The sequence below is a fragment of the Xyrauchen texanus genome, chromosome 35 (genome assembly GCF_025860055.1).
Source record: "Xyrauchen texanus isolate HMW12.3.18 chromosome 35, RBS_HiC_50CHRs, whole genome shotgun sequence".
Classification (NCBI taxonomy): domain Eukaryota; kingdom Metazoa; phylum Chordata; class Actinopteri; order Cypriniformes; family Catostomidae; genus Xyrauchen; species Xyrauchen texanus.
In genome coordinates this window covers 36684836-36703810 of record NC_068310.1, presented here as the reverse complement: position 1 = coordinate 36703810, position 18975 = coordinate 36684836, and the positions used below count along the sequence as shown (strand labels likewise).

The following is an 18975-nucleotide window of genomic DNA, read 5'->3' as shown; positions in this document are numbered from 1 at the left end:
GTCTGTGCCCTCGTCCTTAGCCAGGTGTCTGTTATCTTCTCAGCATGGTTGAACCTGCCAGGAATTGCTTCCCGCTGTACATCGACGACAGACTCCTGTTTCACCCCCCCACCACGGTGAGGCGGACGAATAGGACTTGGGGGGGAAGATAAATTAATTACATTCATTAATTCATTAAGTTAAATTAATGTAATTAATTAAATTAAAAACTTTCAATCGACTGAGAGCCCTAAAAATACATATCTTATATATTTATGTTGGTCTTGTGCTTATCATTCCGCCCCCAGGTTCATGTCCTTTGTTTTGAGATTGTGTGAATGGAGATATGTACATTTGCAAACATATACAATGTCTACTGATTTTACCATTTTTAGACTATGAAATTTGGCTTTTTAAACGTGTTTAAACCAGTATGTGATGAACCAGAGTAAAATGTATGCATTCAAACTGATATCAGTTGAAGAGAATCTGTCCATTCACTTAATTTTTCTTCTTTCATTTGAATAAATCAAATTTTAATATGTCCAGCCGAACCTCCTCTGATTGGTCAAATCCTCTCATCCAGACGCCTCTGATTGGTCCGTTGTTCCCGTGCAGGTTTTTTTTTTCCTGTGAGACTGCGTTTGGTGAATGGCCGCTCGTGCTAATAGCGTCCGGTGAATCCGATTGGTCTGACGCGTCGGGGGCGTCTTATTCTGATTGGTCGAAGCCAGATGCCCGGTGTCCGGGTAAGATGGCGTCGGAAGAGCAGTGCTCGGCACCACTTCGATGGCGGTCGATATCCTTAACTCACGTAGAGTATCCGGCTGGTAAGAGCATTTTACTTCGTTATTTTCCCCTCAAAACCGTTTGGATTGCTGTATGTTCTAATATATGCACTATATTCGCTCCGCGGCGTACATGGAACATCGTACAGCTGAATGGACACGACCAGGGCTGGGCTGCCAAATAGTGCGCCCGCGTTGCACAGCACGTATGGAACGCAACGCCCGCTGTCAAATAGTGTGCCTATGTAGTGCGCATGCGCAGTGGAGCTTATACTCTCCCTAATGTACCACATCGGGTGAATCTTGTATTGTTTCTCAATCATTTTGACGGTTTATTATTAATGCAATAATCTAATGCATGGTTGCCTTGAAAAGCCCATTAACAATACTACCACTGTAGACATGTCATTGCGTCTAATAAAAGCATATAAGCCCCAGTTCCTGTAAGTTTCCAGTTCAGTCCCGGTTGCCTCACACCCTTTTTGGATCCTGTCATTCGCGAGGGTCTCCCTGGATTTGGGAGTATATAAACTGACCCAAAAACTACAGCTGCGCCTGTCAAACATGGAGAAATGAGACGAAATGTGAAGAAAACCATGCACATCTTCCGTGTTTTTTCAACTCGTGTCACAAAGTTTGACTCGTTTGCATGTTAAATTGTCATGCATGAAGCATAACTGTGCAACATGCGTGTGCATGAGATAAAACAAGCTTTAATGAGCTGTTTGACAAATGTGAAGATCTAATATTGGCTTGGCAGTGAGGAATATGGGGATTTAAATAAGTTAGTTTTGAAGTATGTATTGATGTACTGTAATGTTAAAATGTATCTCCATTGATAATGATAAAAATTACTGTATTACTTATATGTGACTTATCATTATTATGGCTTTATATTATATTACACAAAGTCAAATAGACTGAAAAAAATACTTTTATTTCCCCATATACCCCTGACATATTTGTTTTAAAACAATATAAACATGCAATCAATCTTAAAGGAGTAGTTCACCTAAAAATGGAAATTCTCTCATCATTTACTCACCCTCATGCCATCCCAGATGTGCACGACTTTCGTTCTTCTGCAGAACACAAATTAAGATTTCTTGAAGAATATTTCAGCTCTGTAGGTCCATACAATGCAAGTATATAGTGGCCAGAACTTTGAAGCTCCAAAAAGCACATAAAGGTAGCCTAAAAGTAATCCATATGACTCCAGTGGTTTAATCCATGTCTTCAGAAGTGATATGATAAGTGTGGGTGAGAAACAGATCAATATTTAAGTCCTTTTTTTACTATACATTTCCACTATCACTTCTACATTCTACTTTTTTTGTTCTGTGGCGATTCACATTCTTCGTGCCTATTGCAACCTTCTAGTCAGGGCTGGTCGAAAGTAGAGATTTATAGTAAAAATGGACTTAAATATTGATCTGTTTCTCACCAACACTTATCATATCACTTCTGAAGACATGGATTAAACCACTGGAGTCTAATGGATTACTTATATGCTGACTTTATGTGCTTTTTGGAGCTTTAAAGTTCCGGTCTCTATTCACTTGCATTGAATGGACCTACAGCTTCAAGACAAGAGGTCAATATTTATTGCACCAAAAGCATAATTAGGTTTATAATGCATAATTCATTTATTTTGACCGTTTTCCACCCTCTCTCTCTGAGCCTTAGAATTTTACCTGTTTTTGCTACTGTACCTTTAAGACCTAAATATGTAATTGACCATTGTAATAAATGTGTCCTATACTGTTATAGTTGTGTACTCTTGCTGTGTATTTTGCTCTGTCATTCATCAGGGCGGGCCAGGAAGCTGAATAATGAACAGGTGTGGGCGGTCCTATGTTAATGAGCTCACGGTGGTGACGTAGTAATTAATATGAGACCAGAATGAGACATTTTTGCAGTTTAGTAAATGGTCTGGATGCATTGGGTCCCCTCAAGCAGCAAATCTGCTCATTTTCAAACTTTATTAACAAACTAGGAATGTCAATATTAGACTAAAATAATAAGAAATATATATATATATTTAAATAGCCATGATTCATTTAGTGATCAGTTTCAAGAATTGCATGTTCTTCAATGAAAACAGATGTTGAAGAGAGTTGTTGAAGTTTAAACATTTTTTATTTTATTTATTAGAGCAAGTTTGAATATTATATTACAACTCATTAACTTTAAATAACTTTGTGCTATATGTAGGTGCTACACCTCCGGTTTGAGGTCACATCCATCATCTCAGAAATAGTTATTATTAACCCAGTTTTGAGTAAAAATGGTGCAGATATAGCACAAGCGGTATGCTATTCTGAATCCAAACATAGCCCTAGTTAGTTCTATCTCGCTCGGTGTGCAAAGATTCTGGACTTTTCCAGGATATCTCTGAAGTGCTGACTTTTGACCTGTTTGAGTGTGTGTGTGTGTCCAGGTGATGTGACGGGACAGGTGCTGGCCTACATGAGTTTGTTGCCCATAGCGATCCTCGTCGGCTTCGTCACTCTGATCATCTTCAAGAGAGAACTGCACACGGTGGGTCACATGACTTTACAGCAGGTTATAGGGTCAAATCCCAAACCCCACGTATATAGATGTGAGCTTTCCATGTAAGCTTTCTACCCTGTTTGCCATCATGCATTGTTCATAATTTGTGCTCTCTCCCTCTCAGATCTCTTTTTTTGGGGGGTTGGTAATGAACGAGGGGCTAAACTGGCTGCTGAAACACATTGTACAGGAGCCGCGGCCATGCGGGGGTGAGTATCCTTGAAAATGAACAAAACACAGCCACAATGTCTACACACAAAAGTTCGCAGAGTTTGCTTGGAAAATTACAATTTATTATTAATCTAAATATATATTGTGTAATATGTTATAAAGAGTAAAATAAACATCTGGGGCCGTATTCACAAAGAATTTTAAGGCTAAAAGTAGCTCCTAACTGGCGAATTTAGGAGCAACTCCTAAAAATAATGGGTGTGTCACTCCTAACTTTAGGACTCCTAATTTTTTCACTAAGAGTAATTCACGAAGCATTTTAGCCCTAAAAGTAGCACCTAAGTCTGGGACAGCTTAAAATAAGTCGAGAGGACTCCTAACTCACTAAGACCTATTCACAAAGGATCTTAAAATAGCCGTGAGACGCAGTGTGTTGGAGACACTCAATGACACGGAGTTATTACAAAGATACCGCCTTAACCGTGAGGGAATAGGCTACTGATTGTTGTGGATCTTGTGAGGGATGCAATAACAGCGCCAACTAATCGCAACAACCCAGTCAGTGCCGAATTGAAATGTTTGACAACACTTCGCTACCTGGCAACGGGGAAAATGCAGTTGTGCAATGCCGACGATCTAGCGATATCCCAGCCATTGGTAAGCAGATCCATCCACCAAACCATCAATGCACTCTGTAGACCCCATATTATTCGACAGTTCATAAGTTTTCCTTTGGACATTCGCCAACTCCAAAGAAACAAAGCCAGCTTTATGGATATTGCCGGTGTTCAGTTGCACCCTCAAGGCCCGTTATACTGGTGTCTGACCCAATGACACTATACACCACCGATGCAATGTGGCTCAGTGGCTTAGGTGCTGATCCTCCTCCTTAACACATACATGGAAAGTGTCACCAACTCAAAAGCATTGCCTACATAACACTTAAAAGCACACTTTAATGTAAGCATATTGTTTAATGACATTTGTTTCATAATTCATTACTTTCATGACAAGCAGGAAGTTTTTAGAATTACATGAAACAATAATGATATTATATATTTAATATTATAGGCCTACCTGTTGCCATGTTTGCCTGTTTAAAGGCTGCAATCTCAACCCTCGACTGCGATTGTAGCGCATACCACCGCCTCTCGCAGTCGTCCGGGGTCCGCGACACAAGCGGGAATGCTGCATTGATCTGCAAACAAATCCTGTCCCATGTCTCACGCTTAGTTTTGCTTGATATCCCACTGCCGAATTTCCCTTTTATTATGTTTTTTTTTCAGCACCAACTGCAGCAGCAGTAACTGATCCTGTGTCCAGTTGGGCTTTCTTTTCCGTTTTGGCGAGTTCATAATCCACCGTCATTCAACTATTACATTACTTCAATAGGAGCAACATTTCCTTGCTTTAAGTAGTCAATTTAGGCTAATAGGATGTCAATTAACCAAGCAAGTGTTAATGCAAGTGTCGTTTTTCATTATTAGGCTACCTTGATTTAATTTAATTTAATTCACGACTTTTCTCTCTCTCTCTGCCTTTTTAGAATTAGGCTACACTGGGGCCTGCATAAATATGTCATTATATATGCATTTCGATGACATTACTATTATTATTTTGTGTAGGACACAGACATATTTAGATGTCGTAATTCCATGATTTGTTGCATCTGTGTTATGTTCCGCATGATGGCCCTGTCATCTATCAACCAATCACCGTGATTATTGCGAGGAATCTCGTGCATGAGAATTGACGTCATCCATAGCGACGAAGACTCGCTCTTAGTTTAGGAGTTGTCATTTTTCCTTACTAAGAGTAGGTCTGAAAGGCGTTGTGAATAACTTTTAAGAGAAAACTCCTAGCTAAAATATTTTAGTGCGATTTAGGAGTACTCCTAGTGGTAAGATAAAATTCTTTGTGAATACGGCCCCTGTTCAGTTGTGAATTTAATTAAAAAAACAATGTTATTTTAAATCTGTTAACTGTAAATAAATGGTAAACAAAAGGCCTATACATTTACAGTCTTTTAAATGGATAAAATTAGCCATTTTATGCTGAGAAATTGCAAAATAAACCTATTTAATAGATCTATTGTTATCGGTATCAGTGATTATTGGCCTTGATTGTACTTGGCATCAGATCGAAAAGATCTGGCTCAGGTGGTAGAGCGGGTCGGCCACTAATCGCAGGATTGGTGGTTCGAATCCCGGCCCACACGATTCCACATGCCGAAGTGTCCTTGGGCAAGACACTGAACCCCAAGTTGCTCCCAATGGCAGGCTAGCGCCTTGCAAATGTATATATTAGCTGATCAACTTACAGTGTAAGGCTCGTCACTTGCCATTGTCAGTTTGCTCGTTCCTGTTGCGTGTCCTCAACCTGGCAACCCACATGAGTTTCGAGTCTCTCCAATATTTTGAATTTGGACTGCAGTACCCATTTTAAACGCTTGATGTCAATGTTACATATTGCTCCTTTAATGGTGCCTTTATTGTTCTTTTATGTATCGGATTTGGATCGAGCTCATCGGACCAATACCCGAGTGTGTATCGGAGCGGTGCATCTCTATTTTAAATTGCACCCGTTCTTTCGGTTTCCTGTTAATGGAGTCTACGTGCTGGCCGGGTACACGTGATCATTTCACAAACTGGTCAATTTTGGATCATTATCTAGATCCAAAATTGACTAATACTATTCAGACAGGTCACTCCCAGCTCACTCCTCTGAATAGTAGTTTTGTTTAGTCCCCTTAGATCTTCGTACACTTAAAATAAAACTATTCTCAACCAGAGGAAGTGACTAATACGATCTGGATAGGCCGACCAACTATACCATTTACAGATAGTGCTTTTGATTAGCCTCCATAGTTTCTATGTACCCTTAACTGGAATAATTTTACAGTAATCAGAAGTAATGAATAACACGATTTAGACAGGTCGACATTTTTTTTCTCCCCAATTTGAAACGCCCAATTCCCAAAGTCCTCGTGTTGGCGTAGTGACTCGCCTCTATCCGGGTGGCGGAGGACGAATCTCAGTTGCCTCCACATCTGAGACCATCAATCAATGCGTCTTATCACGTGGTTTGTTGAGCACGTTACCGCGGAGACATAGGGTGTGTGGTGCAGGGGTGCCGCCAGGAATTTTGGGCCCCATGACAAAAAAATCTAATTGGGCCCCTTCTGTGCAGCTGTTGTCACCACATCTCTAGGGCCTAACTTTGCCATCAAAAGCTTTACATAACTCTAATCAAAGGCTTGCAACTGTCTTGTTTCTTGTAGTTCAATACTAGTACTAGCACAATATTTACTGCTGGTGATTTGTAAATGCCAGTCTGCATACAGTATGCAGTTCACTCTTTGATTCAAGATTAAAAGCCACCATAAAAAAGGCAATCCTTTACAGTCTCAATGTATTTTTATTGTAAAATTAATGACAGATTATAAAAAAAGAAAAAAACTAAATATATATTAATTTTTTATTCAAAGTAAATTAACATCATCATCTCAAAACAATGAAAACAGCAGATTTTTGAACTTAACTGCACTTACACTCACCTAAAGGATTATTAGGGACACATACTAATACTGTGTTTGACCCCCTTTTGCCTTCAGAACTGCCTTAATTCTACGTGTCACTGATTCAACAAGGTGCTGAAAGCATTCTTTAGAAATGTTGGCCCATATTGATTGGATAGCATCTTGCAGTTGATGGAGATTTGTGGGATGCACATCCAGGGCACGAAGCTCCCGTTCCACCACATCCCAAAGATGCTCTATTGGGTTGAGATCTGGTGACTATGGGGGCCATTTTAGTACAGTGAACTCATTGTCATGTTCAAGAAACCAATTTGAAATGATTCGAGCTTTGTGACATGGTGCATTATCCTGCTGGAAGTAGCCATCAGAGGATGGGTACATGGTGGCCATAAAGGGATGGACATGGTCAGAAACAATGCTCAGGTAGGCCGTGGCATTTAAACGATGCCCAATTGGCACTAAGGGGCCTAAAGTGTGCCAAGAAAACATCCCCCACACCATTACACCACCACCACCAGCCTGCACAGTGGTAACAAGGCATGATGGATCCATGTTCTCATTCTGTTTACGCCAAATTCTGACTCTACCATCTGAATGTCTCAACAGAAATCGAGACTCATCAGACCAGGCAACATTTTTCCAGTCTTCAACTGTCCAATTTTGGTGAGCTCTTGCAAATTGCCTCTTTTTCCTATTTGTAGTGGAGATGAGTGGTACCCGGTGGGGTCTTCTGCTGTTGTAGCCCATCCGCCTCAAGGTTGTGCGTGTTGTGGCTTCACAAATGCTTTGCTGCATACCTCGGTTGTAACGAGTGGTTATTTCAGGCAAAGTTGCTCTTCTATCAGCTTGAATCAGTCGGCCCATTCTCCTCTGACCTCTAGCATCAACAAGGCATTTTCAGCCCACAGGACTGCCGCATACTGGATGTTTTTCCCTTTTCACACCATTCTTTGTAAACCCTAGAAATGGTTGTGCGTGAAAATCCCAGTAACTGAGCAGATTGTGAAATACTCAGACCGGCTCGTCTGGCATCAACAACCATGCCACGCTCAAAATTGCTTAAATCACCTTTCTTTCCCATTCTGACATTCAGTTTGGAGTTCAGGAGATTGTCTTGACCAGGACCACACCCCTAAATGCATTGAAGCAACTGCCATGTGATTGGTTGATTAGATAATTGCATTAATGAGAAATTGAACAGGTGTTCCTAATAATCCTTTAGGTGAGTGTAAATGTCTTGTAGAGATAATCACACGGATGCAAAACGATGTAGGAGACCTCACACAACACACCTGGATGTTATAGTTTGTGTGTGTGTGTGTGTGTGTGTGTGTGTGTGTGTGTGTTGTCAGTTGGTCTCTCCATCCGTTTACCTTGGCGCACCAGTGAAGACTTGTCACATTACCAGTATAAGAATCATCTGAAAAGACCATTCAGTAAATTAGACATTTGGAAATTGAGTTGGTCATCTGATTAATCTGCGACACAAAGATGGCCGTTGTGGTTAAACCAAGTCAAATAAAAATCTGGTGGTTTTGAAATACCAATACATAGAAGTAATCACTCAAAAAGCAATTGGTCAAGCATCCAACTTTACAATTATTGGACCACTTGAGATGGACTGACCCAATATGGAATACGCAGAGGCAGGAAGCTTGTTAGTGTCTCCCACTGCTCAGGCCGGAGACAGAAATTTGTGTAGCATAATCTGTTAGTGTCTGTCTGGACGTGAGACGCAATACATTGTGTGTCTGTTGAAAGGGTACTTTTAACCCTTTCAAAAGCTTAAGAGTGGCGGTGGCATAGTGGGCTAAAGCACATAACTGTTAATCAGAAGGTCGCTGGTTTGATCCCCACAGCCACCACCATTGTGTCCTTGAGCAAGGCACTTAACTCCAGGTTGCTCCGGGGGGATTGTCCCTGTAATAAGTGCACTGTAAGTCACTTTGGATAAAAGCGTCTGCCAAATGCATACATGTAAATGTCAAAAGAGGAGGAGATTGCAATTTGGAGCCTTTCGGATCCAATGTCCTGATTGGCTGTGAAAGGCACAGTGTGGCCCACCCTTCCTTCTAAGCATGGAGCTTATTTGCATTGTCTAAAGCAGAGGTTTTCAAACTGGGGTCTGGGGACCCATAAGGGCACGCAAGGGGGTGATGGGTGTCCGTGGAAAATGTCATGGTATTCGTCATGGTGGGAAAGTTTGTGATTTCAAAGTTTTAACTATGCATTGCTTACTTTTCCAAACCATTTCCAAAATACTCTTGGCACTGTGCTGAATGCATTGACTCATCTTGAATCCCATGCATTCATTTCTGCCTTAATAGTACAATTTTTGTGCTGCAATTAACCTAAACGGTTATGTGAACGAACAAGGAGTGGATGCGTCGCAGTTGATGTCACTGGAATAGTCATGGGTGGGCCTGGGTTGGCCAGTGCCACCTTTTCATTGTCTTATGCCCCTTTTCTACAAACGGCCAATAGCTTGCTGGCCATGAACCACGAACTGCTAACGTCAGAGGCTGTTGGGCTTTATAATGTCAGCATCAAAGCATTCAAAACAATAGCAGCTCAAAAAACTAAACCAGATAGCTGTCATTGACAAGGATATTTACACACCTGTTGGCGATCAAACGCACGTTCAATTGAGGGCATCCCCTATTCTACAGTGGCAACCACTTTATTTTCCCCATCTAATAAAATATTTGTTACAACTGTCATAAATGTGAAGTGATTGCTCGGAATTGTTAGGAATACAAGTATAACTTCAATCTTGTTAAATATTAAAATGTAATCCTAATTTGGAAGTCCCACTACTTACTAGGTCCTCGTGGTGGCGCGGTTACTCGCCTCAATCCGGGTTGCGGAGGACGAATCTCAGTTGCATCCGCTTCTGAGACCGTCAATCCGCGCATCTTATCACGTGACTCATTGTGCATGACACATGTGGAGGCTCATGCTACTCTCCACGATCCACACACAACTCAACACACGCCCCATTGAGAGCGAGAACCGCTAATCGTGACCCCGAGGTGGTTACCCCATGTGACTCTACCCTCCCTAGCAACCGGGCCAATTTGGTTGCTACGGAGACCTGGCTGGAGACACTCAGCACGCCCCTGGATTCGAACTCGCGTCTCCAGGGGTGATAGGGTGACACAGGCCTGTGTCACCCTATCAGCCCTGGAGACGCGAGTTCAAGGTCCAAGGGTGACACAGGCCCCCTCATCCACTTTATTTTTTTAAATGTTGAATTTATAATGAATTTTTTGTTTTATAACTTCATCAAAAGCCACTCGTGACAACATAAGTAATCTCGGTATGATAAAATATGCTCTCAAACCAAAAAAAGATTTTGGTGATAAGAAACCATCAGTGGACCAATGAGAAGTCCCATCCAATGGTGGAGGTGGTTCTGGGGTCCCGGAAGAGGTGTTTGGCAGTTGTCTGAGCATCTTGAGCTGATGGCCCCTTGGCAATTGTTTGTGTTGGTCCACCACGATCCAGTAAGAATTGGGCAACTTATTTTCTGCATGGCCCTGCAATAAACGGAGCCCACTGGAATGCCATCTTTCCATTATTGACTACAGTCCCTCCAGTATAAAACAAGCCACCACCTTGCATGTAATCAGCTTTATGCAGTCAGCCTTGAATACTATCAGTTGTGTATAGTTTGTCATTTCTAAGTCTAATAACAAAACGCCTGTTAAACAACTTGGCCTTGGTAACCGGAGGTACTCTCTCAGACTAGCAGATAACACACTTAGCAGATAACACACTTAACGCATGCTTTTTCAGCTCACAGGAAACATGGTCATGGGGCGATAATACTTCTCTTCCTTTCTGCTCAGTCAAGCTCTACCGACAGCTTGGTTACAATAATGCACATACAATGGAAGTCTACGGGGCAAGACATTGCACCAGATGTTGAGGGGTGATTGTGGCAGACAAGCCTCTCGTTCGTTGGTAAAGAAGGCAGGAGGATGCAGGAAGCGGATTGACACTCAACAGGACTTTAATTACAACTTAAAACACTGAACTGGAACATAACAACATGACGACACACACACACAGCTCCGTGTGTGTGTGTGTGTGTGTGTGTGTGTGTCTCTCTCTCCAACTCTCCCAATGACGACTCTTACCTAATAAACCTGCTAACTTTCGCACAATAAACGCAAGGACTGTTTACTTACCGTGCGTTCACACCAGAAGCGACGAGAGCGTCACATTTCGCTCTGGCTGCCCTGCCTTCAACGCTCGAGGATGCTCGTGGACGCTCTGACGTAGTTGAAATAGGCGGCAACGTTTGTTCACTATAGTTCACTTTGTTTTGTGAACTATATTTAAAGGGGCCGCAATTTAAACATCCAGACATGTCGACCATTTACTTTTTGCCGACCTATCACAAGTAGCGTATATCCTCATGAACTCTTTAAAATGTGAAAATAAGAAATCGATCGATGGCAGAAAGTAATTAAAATTATAGTTGTTTGTTATCAAAATAAAATATGTTTGTAATAATAACTGTGGTCTTGGTTGTTTTATATCCCTGTAAGCAATCAGGGACAGATCACATATTACTGGGAAACCCGCCACGGCAATAATCAGTTTCTCCTCCATTTTATCTTCGGAACGAATGTTTGGTGGGATCCAAAGTTTACACGGTTGTGTTCTCTAGACTTCACTAGAGCGGAGCACTTCTATATTCCAACAGGTTACCCCGAACCGCGTCAAAGCTCATTACCATAATGTTAACTGCACTTGAACTTTCATCTGACGCCCACGCCGCCCAAGACTCGCCGCCGAGAGACGCTGGCTGTCATTGAAAATGAATGACTTCGGTCGATTTGACGCTTTCGCCGCCTCTGGTGTGAACGCACGGTTAGAGTTTAGTCCACTCTTTTAGGAACGCATACGTTTATGTATTAAAACAACGTTAAACCGTAATTAACAGATTTGTATGGCCAAATTGAACTATTAAAATGTCTGTGTTTAATCTCTCCAGAATGCCTTTCCCCCATAGACTTCCATTGTACGCTTGTAAGTGTAAACACCATTTTAGTTTGAGGGATGAGTACTGAAATGTCATTGTTCTGTGTCGTTAACAGGAGGTCACAGTTCACTCACGACAGAGTACGGGATGCCCTCCAGTCACTCTCAGTTCATCTGGTTTTTTGTTGTGTACTTTTTTCTTTTTCTTTATTTAAGGTAAGGCTTGATAGTACTCATTTAGCCGCTATAGACCGAATCTGGCATTTGGTAGAGCCTGAAAATTTATTATTTCATATCTATTATTAATATCTATTATTAATATAATAATATCTATTATTATTTTAAAGCTGTTACATTACATTGTCACTTACGTTACATTGTAAAATACGTTTCTTTTGCATGACGTCATTCCTTAGTGTTACCCTTAATATGTTTACATGCAAGGACGGTACTCCTGTTTTAGGATGCATAAATGCATAAGTTTGAGTGATTTTTACATTGAGTCTTTTTTCCCCTAGAATGCATCAGACGAACAATGCCAGGTGTGTTGAATTGTTATGGCGGCATATACTGTCCATCATTCTACTGGGTGCGGCTCTCTCTGTTTCATACAGCAGGTAATGTGACTTCTGTTATTTGCGCGTAAACTTTGGGCTTTATTTGACATTGTTTCTTTTCACCTATTGTTCTGTGCATTCATAGAGTCTACCTCCTGTACCACACCTGGAGTCAGGTTATTTATGGGGGTGTTGCCGGTATGGTGATGGGAGTGGTATGGTTTTTTATCACCCAGGAGGTGCTAACGCCACTCTTTCCCAAGATAGCAGCCTGGTAATGACGCAAATGCACACACACATGTTCATATACACCGTCCTAAATATATAGATGTAGATGTATATAACCTGTTTCTCTCTTTTGTCTCAGGCACATCTCAGAGTTTTTCCTGGTGAGAGATACAAGTCTCATTCCAAACATTCTGTGGTTTGAATACACAGTAACCAGATCAGAGGCCAGGTAAACACACCCACAGCATCTTTTGGCAAATATCACATGAGCGTATTTTTGACACTTTAAAAAAGCACGTAAATTAGGTCTTTAAACCCTTAAAAATTAAGTACATTTTCTTTCTCAGTCAGTCAAACAAGGTGCTAAACCATAAACAAATGTAGGTTAAAATATGGAGTGGTGGTGGTGTAGTGGTCTAAAGCACATAACTGGTAATCTGGTAATCAGAAGGTTGCTGGTTCGATCCCCACAGCAACCACCATTGTGTCCTTGAGCGAGGCACTTAACTCCAGGTTGCTCCGGGGGGATTGTCCCTGAAATAAGTGCCCTGTAAGTCGCTTTGGATAAAAGTGTCTGGCAAATACATAAATGTAAATAAATGTTACAGGAGCTATTTTTTTTATTTAATTTGATTATTATTCAAATTTCAACCCTGCTTTCACAATTTGGTACATGAATACAGTTATAAACCTTGATTTATGTGATTTCATTATTGTCTATCTGTAGACATTAAGTCATTATTTGAACAGCAATTGAATAACATTTACAGTATATATATATAAAATTAAAAAACATTAGCAGAATGATTAACAGAGATGAAGGGTTGCAGATTTAGCCTAAATTAAGATATCACTCAGCAGGGCGAGTTAATTGGGAATAATTTTGATTTGGGAAATATTTATATCTCATATATATACTGTATATATATATATATCTTTTGACATTTTGTTCCAATTCCTGGGTGTGAAACTTGTGTTCTACCATAGGAGTTCATATTAAATAATATACAAGTATTGGTTGTTTTGGTTTCTATTCATTTATTTATTTTAACCTTGTTATCAGAATCAGAATGAGCTTTATTGCCAAGTATGCTTACAAACACGGGGAATTTGTCTTGGTGACAGAAGCTTCCTGTGCAAAGAGAATGCAAAACTACAGTAGGGCAATAATGTTGTTCAAATATGTTATGTGCAGTTATGTGCAAGGTGATTTAATGTATTGTGCAGAAGAGGACTTTTGACTGCACTAGTGAGCCAGCCATTCAACCTCGCTTCTGTAAGCAGACCTGTCCTAATCTTGGATGAGGCCTATGACTGTAGTGTCATCTGGGAACTTCAGGAGCTTAACAGGCAGGTCCTTGGAAGTGTAGTCATTGGTATACAGGGAGGAGTAGTGGGAAGAGCACAGGTCCCTGGGGGGGCACCGGTGCTGATTGTACATGCGCTGGAAGTTAATTTCCCCAGTCTCACTTACTGCTGCGTATCTGTCAGAAAGCTGGTGATCCACTAGAGCTAATTTATTCCATTGGAGAGCTGGGATGATGGTGCTGAAAGCCGAACTGAAGTCCACAAATAGGATTCTTGCAAAAGTTCCTGGTCTGTCTAGATGTTGCAGTATGTAATGCAGTCCCATATTGACTGCATCATCCATCAACCTGTTAGCTTGAAAGGCAAAATGCATGGGATCCAGAAAGGGTCCAGTGATGTTCTTCAGGTGGGCCAACACCAGTCTGTCAAATGACTTCATGACCACAGATGTCAGGGTCACAGGTCTGTAGACATTAAGTCCTGCAGTCTTGGGTTTCTTTGGGATGGGATTGATGGTGGAGCGTTTGAAGCAGCAGGGAACTTCACACTGCTCCAGTTATCTATTGAAGATCTGTGTCAGCACAGGCTTTTAGACAAGTGGGTGAAACTCTAGGCCCTGTGCTTTCCTCGTCTTCTGTTTCTGGAAGACCCGGCACACATCTTCACAGATCTTAAGTGCTGGTTGAGTTGGAGGAGGGGGCAGAAAGGGGGTTGCAGGAGGTGTATGTGTGAAGTGAAGGTTAGAGCAGGTCATCAGGACATCAGCCAGTTGTTTATTCCCAAAACGTTTGGGGGATGGTGTCTTGTAGTTGGCAAACTTTGTCTAAATGCTGTTTTTCTGGTTTGAGGGATTTCATTACTTTCTAGCAGTAAACATGAAATAACCATTAAGCAAGCAAAAAATAAAAAGGTCAGAATGGACAACAGGGTTGAAAGTTACAGGGTTGCAGATTTACTTTAAACAAAGATTGAACCATTTGGCCCTTAATTCCAAGCGTCCTGTCTGGAGGAAACCAGGCGTCGCTCATCACCTGCACAATACCATCCCAACATTGAAGCATGTTGGTGGTTGCATCATGTTGTGGGGTGTTTTTCAGCGGCAGGGACTGGGGGACTGGTCAGGGTTGAAGGAAAGCTGAATGCAGCGAAATACAGAGATGTCCTTAATGGAAACCTGACCCTGAGCGCTAGGGACCTTGGACTGGGCCGATGGGTCACAATGACCCTAAGCACACAGCCAAGGCAACGCAAGAGTGGCTTAGGGACAACTCTGTGAATGTCCTTGAGTGGCCCAGCCAGAGCCCAAACTTGAACCCAATCGAACATCTCTGGAGAGACCTGAAAATGGCTGTGCACTGACGGTCCCCTTCCAACCTGACAGAGCTGGAGAGGCAGAACATCCCCCAATCCAGGTGTGCAAAGCATGACGAATCATACGCCAAAAGACTTGAGGCTGTAATAGCTGCAAAAGGTTTATAAAATAAAGTCACAATAGTTAACAGGGTTGAAAGTGACAGGGTCACAGATAGGGGTGAGCTAATTGGGTTTGGTAACTTAACCAAATTTGGTAACTATGGTAACCGGGTTGAATGGCTCAGCTTGATGAATGTGCTCTACACTTTAATTTGTAAAAATATATAGATATTTTTATTATTTTATTATTACTTATTTTTACATTGTCCCACTTCCTCGCTGTCACAATTTTAAGTTAAACAAAAATATTTATTTCATCAATTTAACAAATTAATTTTAAATAAATTATGACATTTTTGTATGGTTTTAAATATTGGATACAGTCAAGAAGGCCAACAATTTACTGTTTTAAATGTACATTTTATTATAGTTTTTATAAACTATATTTCCATAAAAGTCATTTTCATTTCAAAGATTATGGATTTGTGCCTTTTATTGTTGTAATAAATTGGACACCAGTAACAGTCGACTTACATTCTTGTTTTGTTTTTGCACAGAAACAGACAACGAAAGCTGGGAACAAAGCTTCAGTGATATGCTGCGAAACCCAAGTGAAAACTGACGGAAAGGACCACGTACACACACACACACACACACACACACTCTCTCAAACACACTGGAGTTTTATTGTCTGGACTGTTCTGGTTGATTCGAAAGTGCAAAACGGTGTACTTATGGACCAAAGGAGCGAGTTTGCATTCCAGGTTATCATACGACCCGACTGTTTGTTGGCACGACAACATGGCATTCTCATCCCCATCCTTAGACTGCCCCTGTGATCCTAATGCATGCGGACTGTGCTAGACACAAAAACTATTTAATGAGAAATGTAATATTTTATTCATTAACGATCACTGGGAATATCGTAATAGTTTGAATCTGATGTGAACGGGGAAAAGGTTGAAAGAAAGATTTACAATGTGACAGATCTATCAGCATGACGTGACTTTTATATAGATGACACGTTGGAGCAGGGACGGGACACTTAAGGCTGGGAGGTAATAAACGGGGGATAAGTGGGGATGGGGAATGCACCAACAAATGCGACATTGATAGCAGAAAACGGGTGGGTTTAAGAAAATAGCTTTTGCTCATTTGTATATTTTAAAAGAAGATAAATATTCATTATTGGGTGAATCTCACAAAAACATGTCCAGGGCACATTTCACCTCAAAAATCGAGAAATAAAAGATAAAATATTCATTTAATTTGCATAAACAATTATTCATAATTATTTATTTTTTTTGTGACATTGTTAAAAAAAATTTACCCAGAAATCGAGATAAAAAAATGTACAAAGATATATTTATTTTGCATAAATCCATTATGATTTTTTTGTGACATTGTTTATTTTTTTCCCCAGAAATCTAGATAAAAATAGATATTTACTTTGCATATACAATTATTCATTTTTTTGTGACGTTTTTTTTTTTTTTTTCAGAAATTGAGAAAAAAAATATACAAATACATTTACTTTGCATAAACAATTACTCATAAATGTTTTTTTTGTGACAGTTTATTTTTTTTCCCCAGAAATCGAGAAAATAAAAGATAAAATTATATATTTACTTGGCATAAACAATTACTCATAAATTATGATTTTTGTTGTGACATTGTTTATTTTTCCCCCCCAAACAAATTAAGAAATAAAAGCTAAAAATATATATTTGCATAAAAAAATTTCTCCTCTGTTATGATTGTTTTTGTGACCGTGTATTATAATTAATAATATAATTTATATATTTTTTTGTAATTCCCATTATTCTCAATGGTGATTCTCATGACACTTTTTACTGTTAAAAACTGTATTTTTCCTGCTGTATTATAAACGTTTTTATTTAAATCCGCTTTACAATTGAAATATTTTTTTCTTCACATAATGGAAATGAGATTTGAGGAAATTTGCAGTTGGCATAAGTTTAACGTGTCGATGCAAAAACTCTTAATGATCGTCTAAATAACCTTCACTTTTATAAGCAAAATCGGTTTCCTTTTTTCATTTTGGGGGTGAAATTTGTCCTTAATTCATGTGAGATTCTCCTATGCTATTGTTTAAAAGTGTAACGTAAACTAAAACAATTTGCACTATGTGAATTCTTTTTATTATTATTATTATATTAACACTAGTTATTTCATTGAGGCAAGTGTTCTTTCTGTTTTGGAGTTTGTCCATTGACAGACGTGTCCCACAAGCAGACGCTTTGCTTTGTGCTCCACAAGTCCATGGACACGATTTAGTAAATCAAATATGTTGTTGTTACAGATAGTACCAAGTTCATCTGTCTCAAGTGGTGTTGGGAACAAAATTAGTGCCTGCTTTTTATCAGAATGATGTACTTTTGTTTATGGGTTGTATTTACATAATCTGTTTTGTACTGCACATAAAGACGGTTCTTCCAAAATGTTTGTTCAGTGTATTCTGAAAGATATGCAGCATATTTTTGATCGACATTCCTTGTTTAGTAGTAATAATCCAGCACTCGGAGGATGCAATTTTGACAGAGGGCAGGAAAAATAATGCTCTGCTTTTATATTTAATGTATATTGTCATTCCATTTATGACTGACTTTGCTTTCCATGGTGCAGACGTGAAGTTTTCTCCAATCTGTCCCATTTGACATTCCACAATATCACTGTTGATTATTTAAGGACATCTGAACAAGAGTAGATTACAAATGGAAATAAGAAAAGGACAAAATAACAGAGCCCTAACCTCAGGTGAACTTTAGCATGTGCCGAGGCCTCTGTTCTCTTAGAATGGTGTCTGTGACGGGGTGTTTATATAAAGGGAAGGGAGGTTATTACGTTAAAATGATCCTCTCTTTTATTCATGTGTAATTCATATCAGGCTGAATAAAACATTTGAAATGGTGCCATTATTGGTGTACTTGTGTTCAATACATACCCACATACAATGCAAAAAAATCATTTTCTTAATTAGTATTTTTTGTGTGTTTCCGGGAAAAGTAAATGGTCTGCACTTATATAGCGCCTTTTTAACCTTAGCGGTATTCAAAGCGCTTTACACTGTGACTCATTCACCCATTCACACACCAATGATGGTAGAGCTGCTATGTAAGGTGCTAGCCTGCCATTGGGAGCAACTTGGGGTTCAGCGTCTTGCCCAAGGACACTTCGGCATGTGGAGTCGTGTGGGCCGGGAATCGAACCACCAACCCTGTGATTAGTGGCCTGAGCCATATTCTTAAACTGCGAGTCAAAAGTTTGGAATAATGTACAGATTTTGCTTTTATGGAAAGAAATTGGTACTTTTATTCACCAAAGTGGCATTCAGCTTATCACAATGTATAGTCAGGACATTAATAACATGAATAATTACTATTACAATTTGAAAACAATGTTCAGAACTTCTTAAACAACTTCAAAG

General features: G+C 40.0%; 1 protein-coding gene across 1 annotated transcript; it reads left to right on the top strand.

Annotated features, from left to right (window-relative positions):
• Positions 1-730: 730 nt before the first annotated feature.
• Positions 731-16945, top strand: LOC127628698 (dolichyldiphosphatase 1-like). Its single transcript, XM_052105496.1, has 8 exons — positions 731-809; positions 3208-3308; positions 3445-3529; positions 12138-12237; positions 12540-12638; positions 12724-12852; positions 12946-13035; positions 16085-16945. Exons 1-8 carry the CDS (start codon positions 734-736, stop codon positions 16119-16121), a joined length of 717 nt encoding a protein of 238 aa, XP_051961456.1. The 5' UTR covers positions 731-733; the 3' UTR covers positions 16122-16945.
• Positions 16946-18975: the final 2030 nt, after the last annotated feature.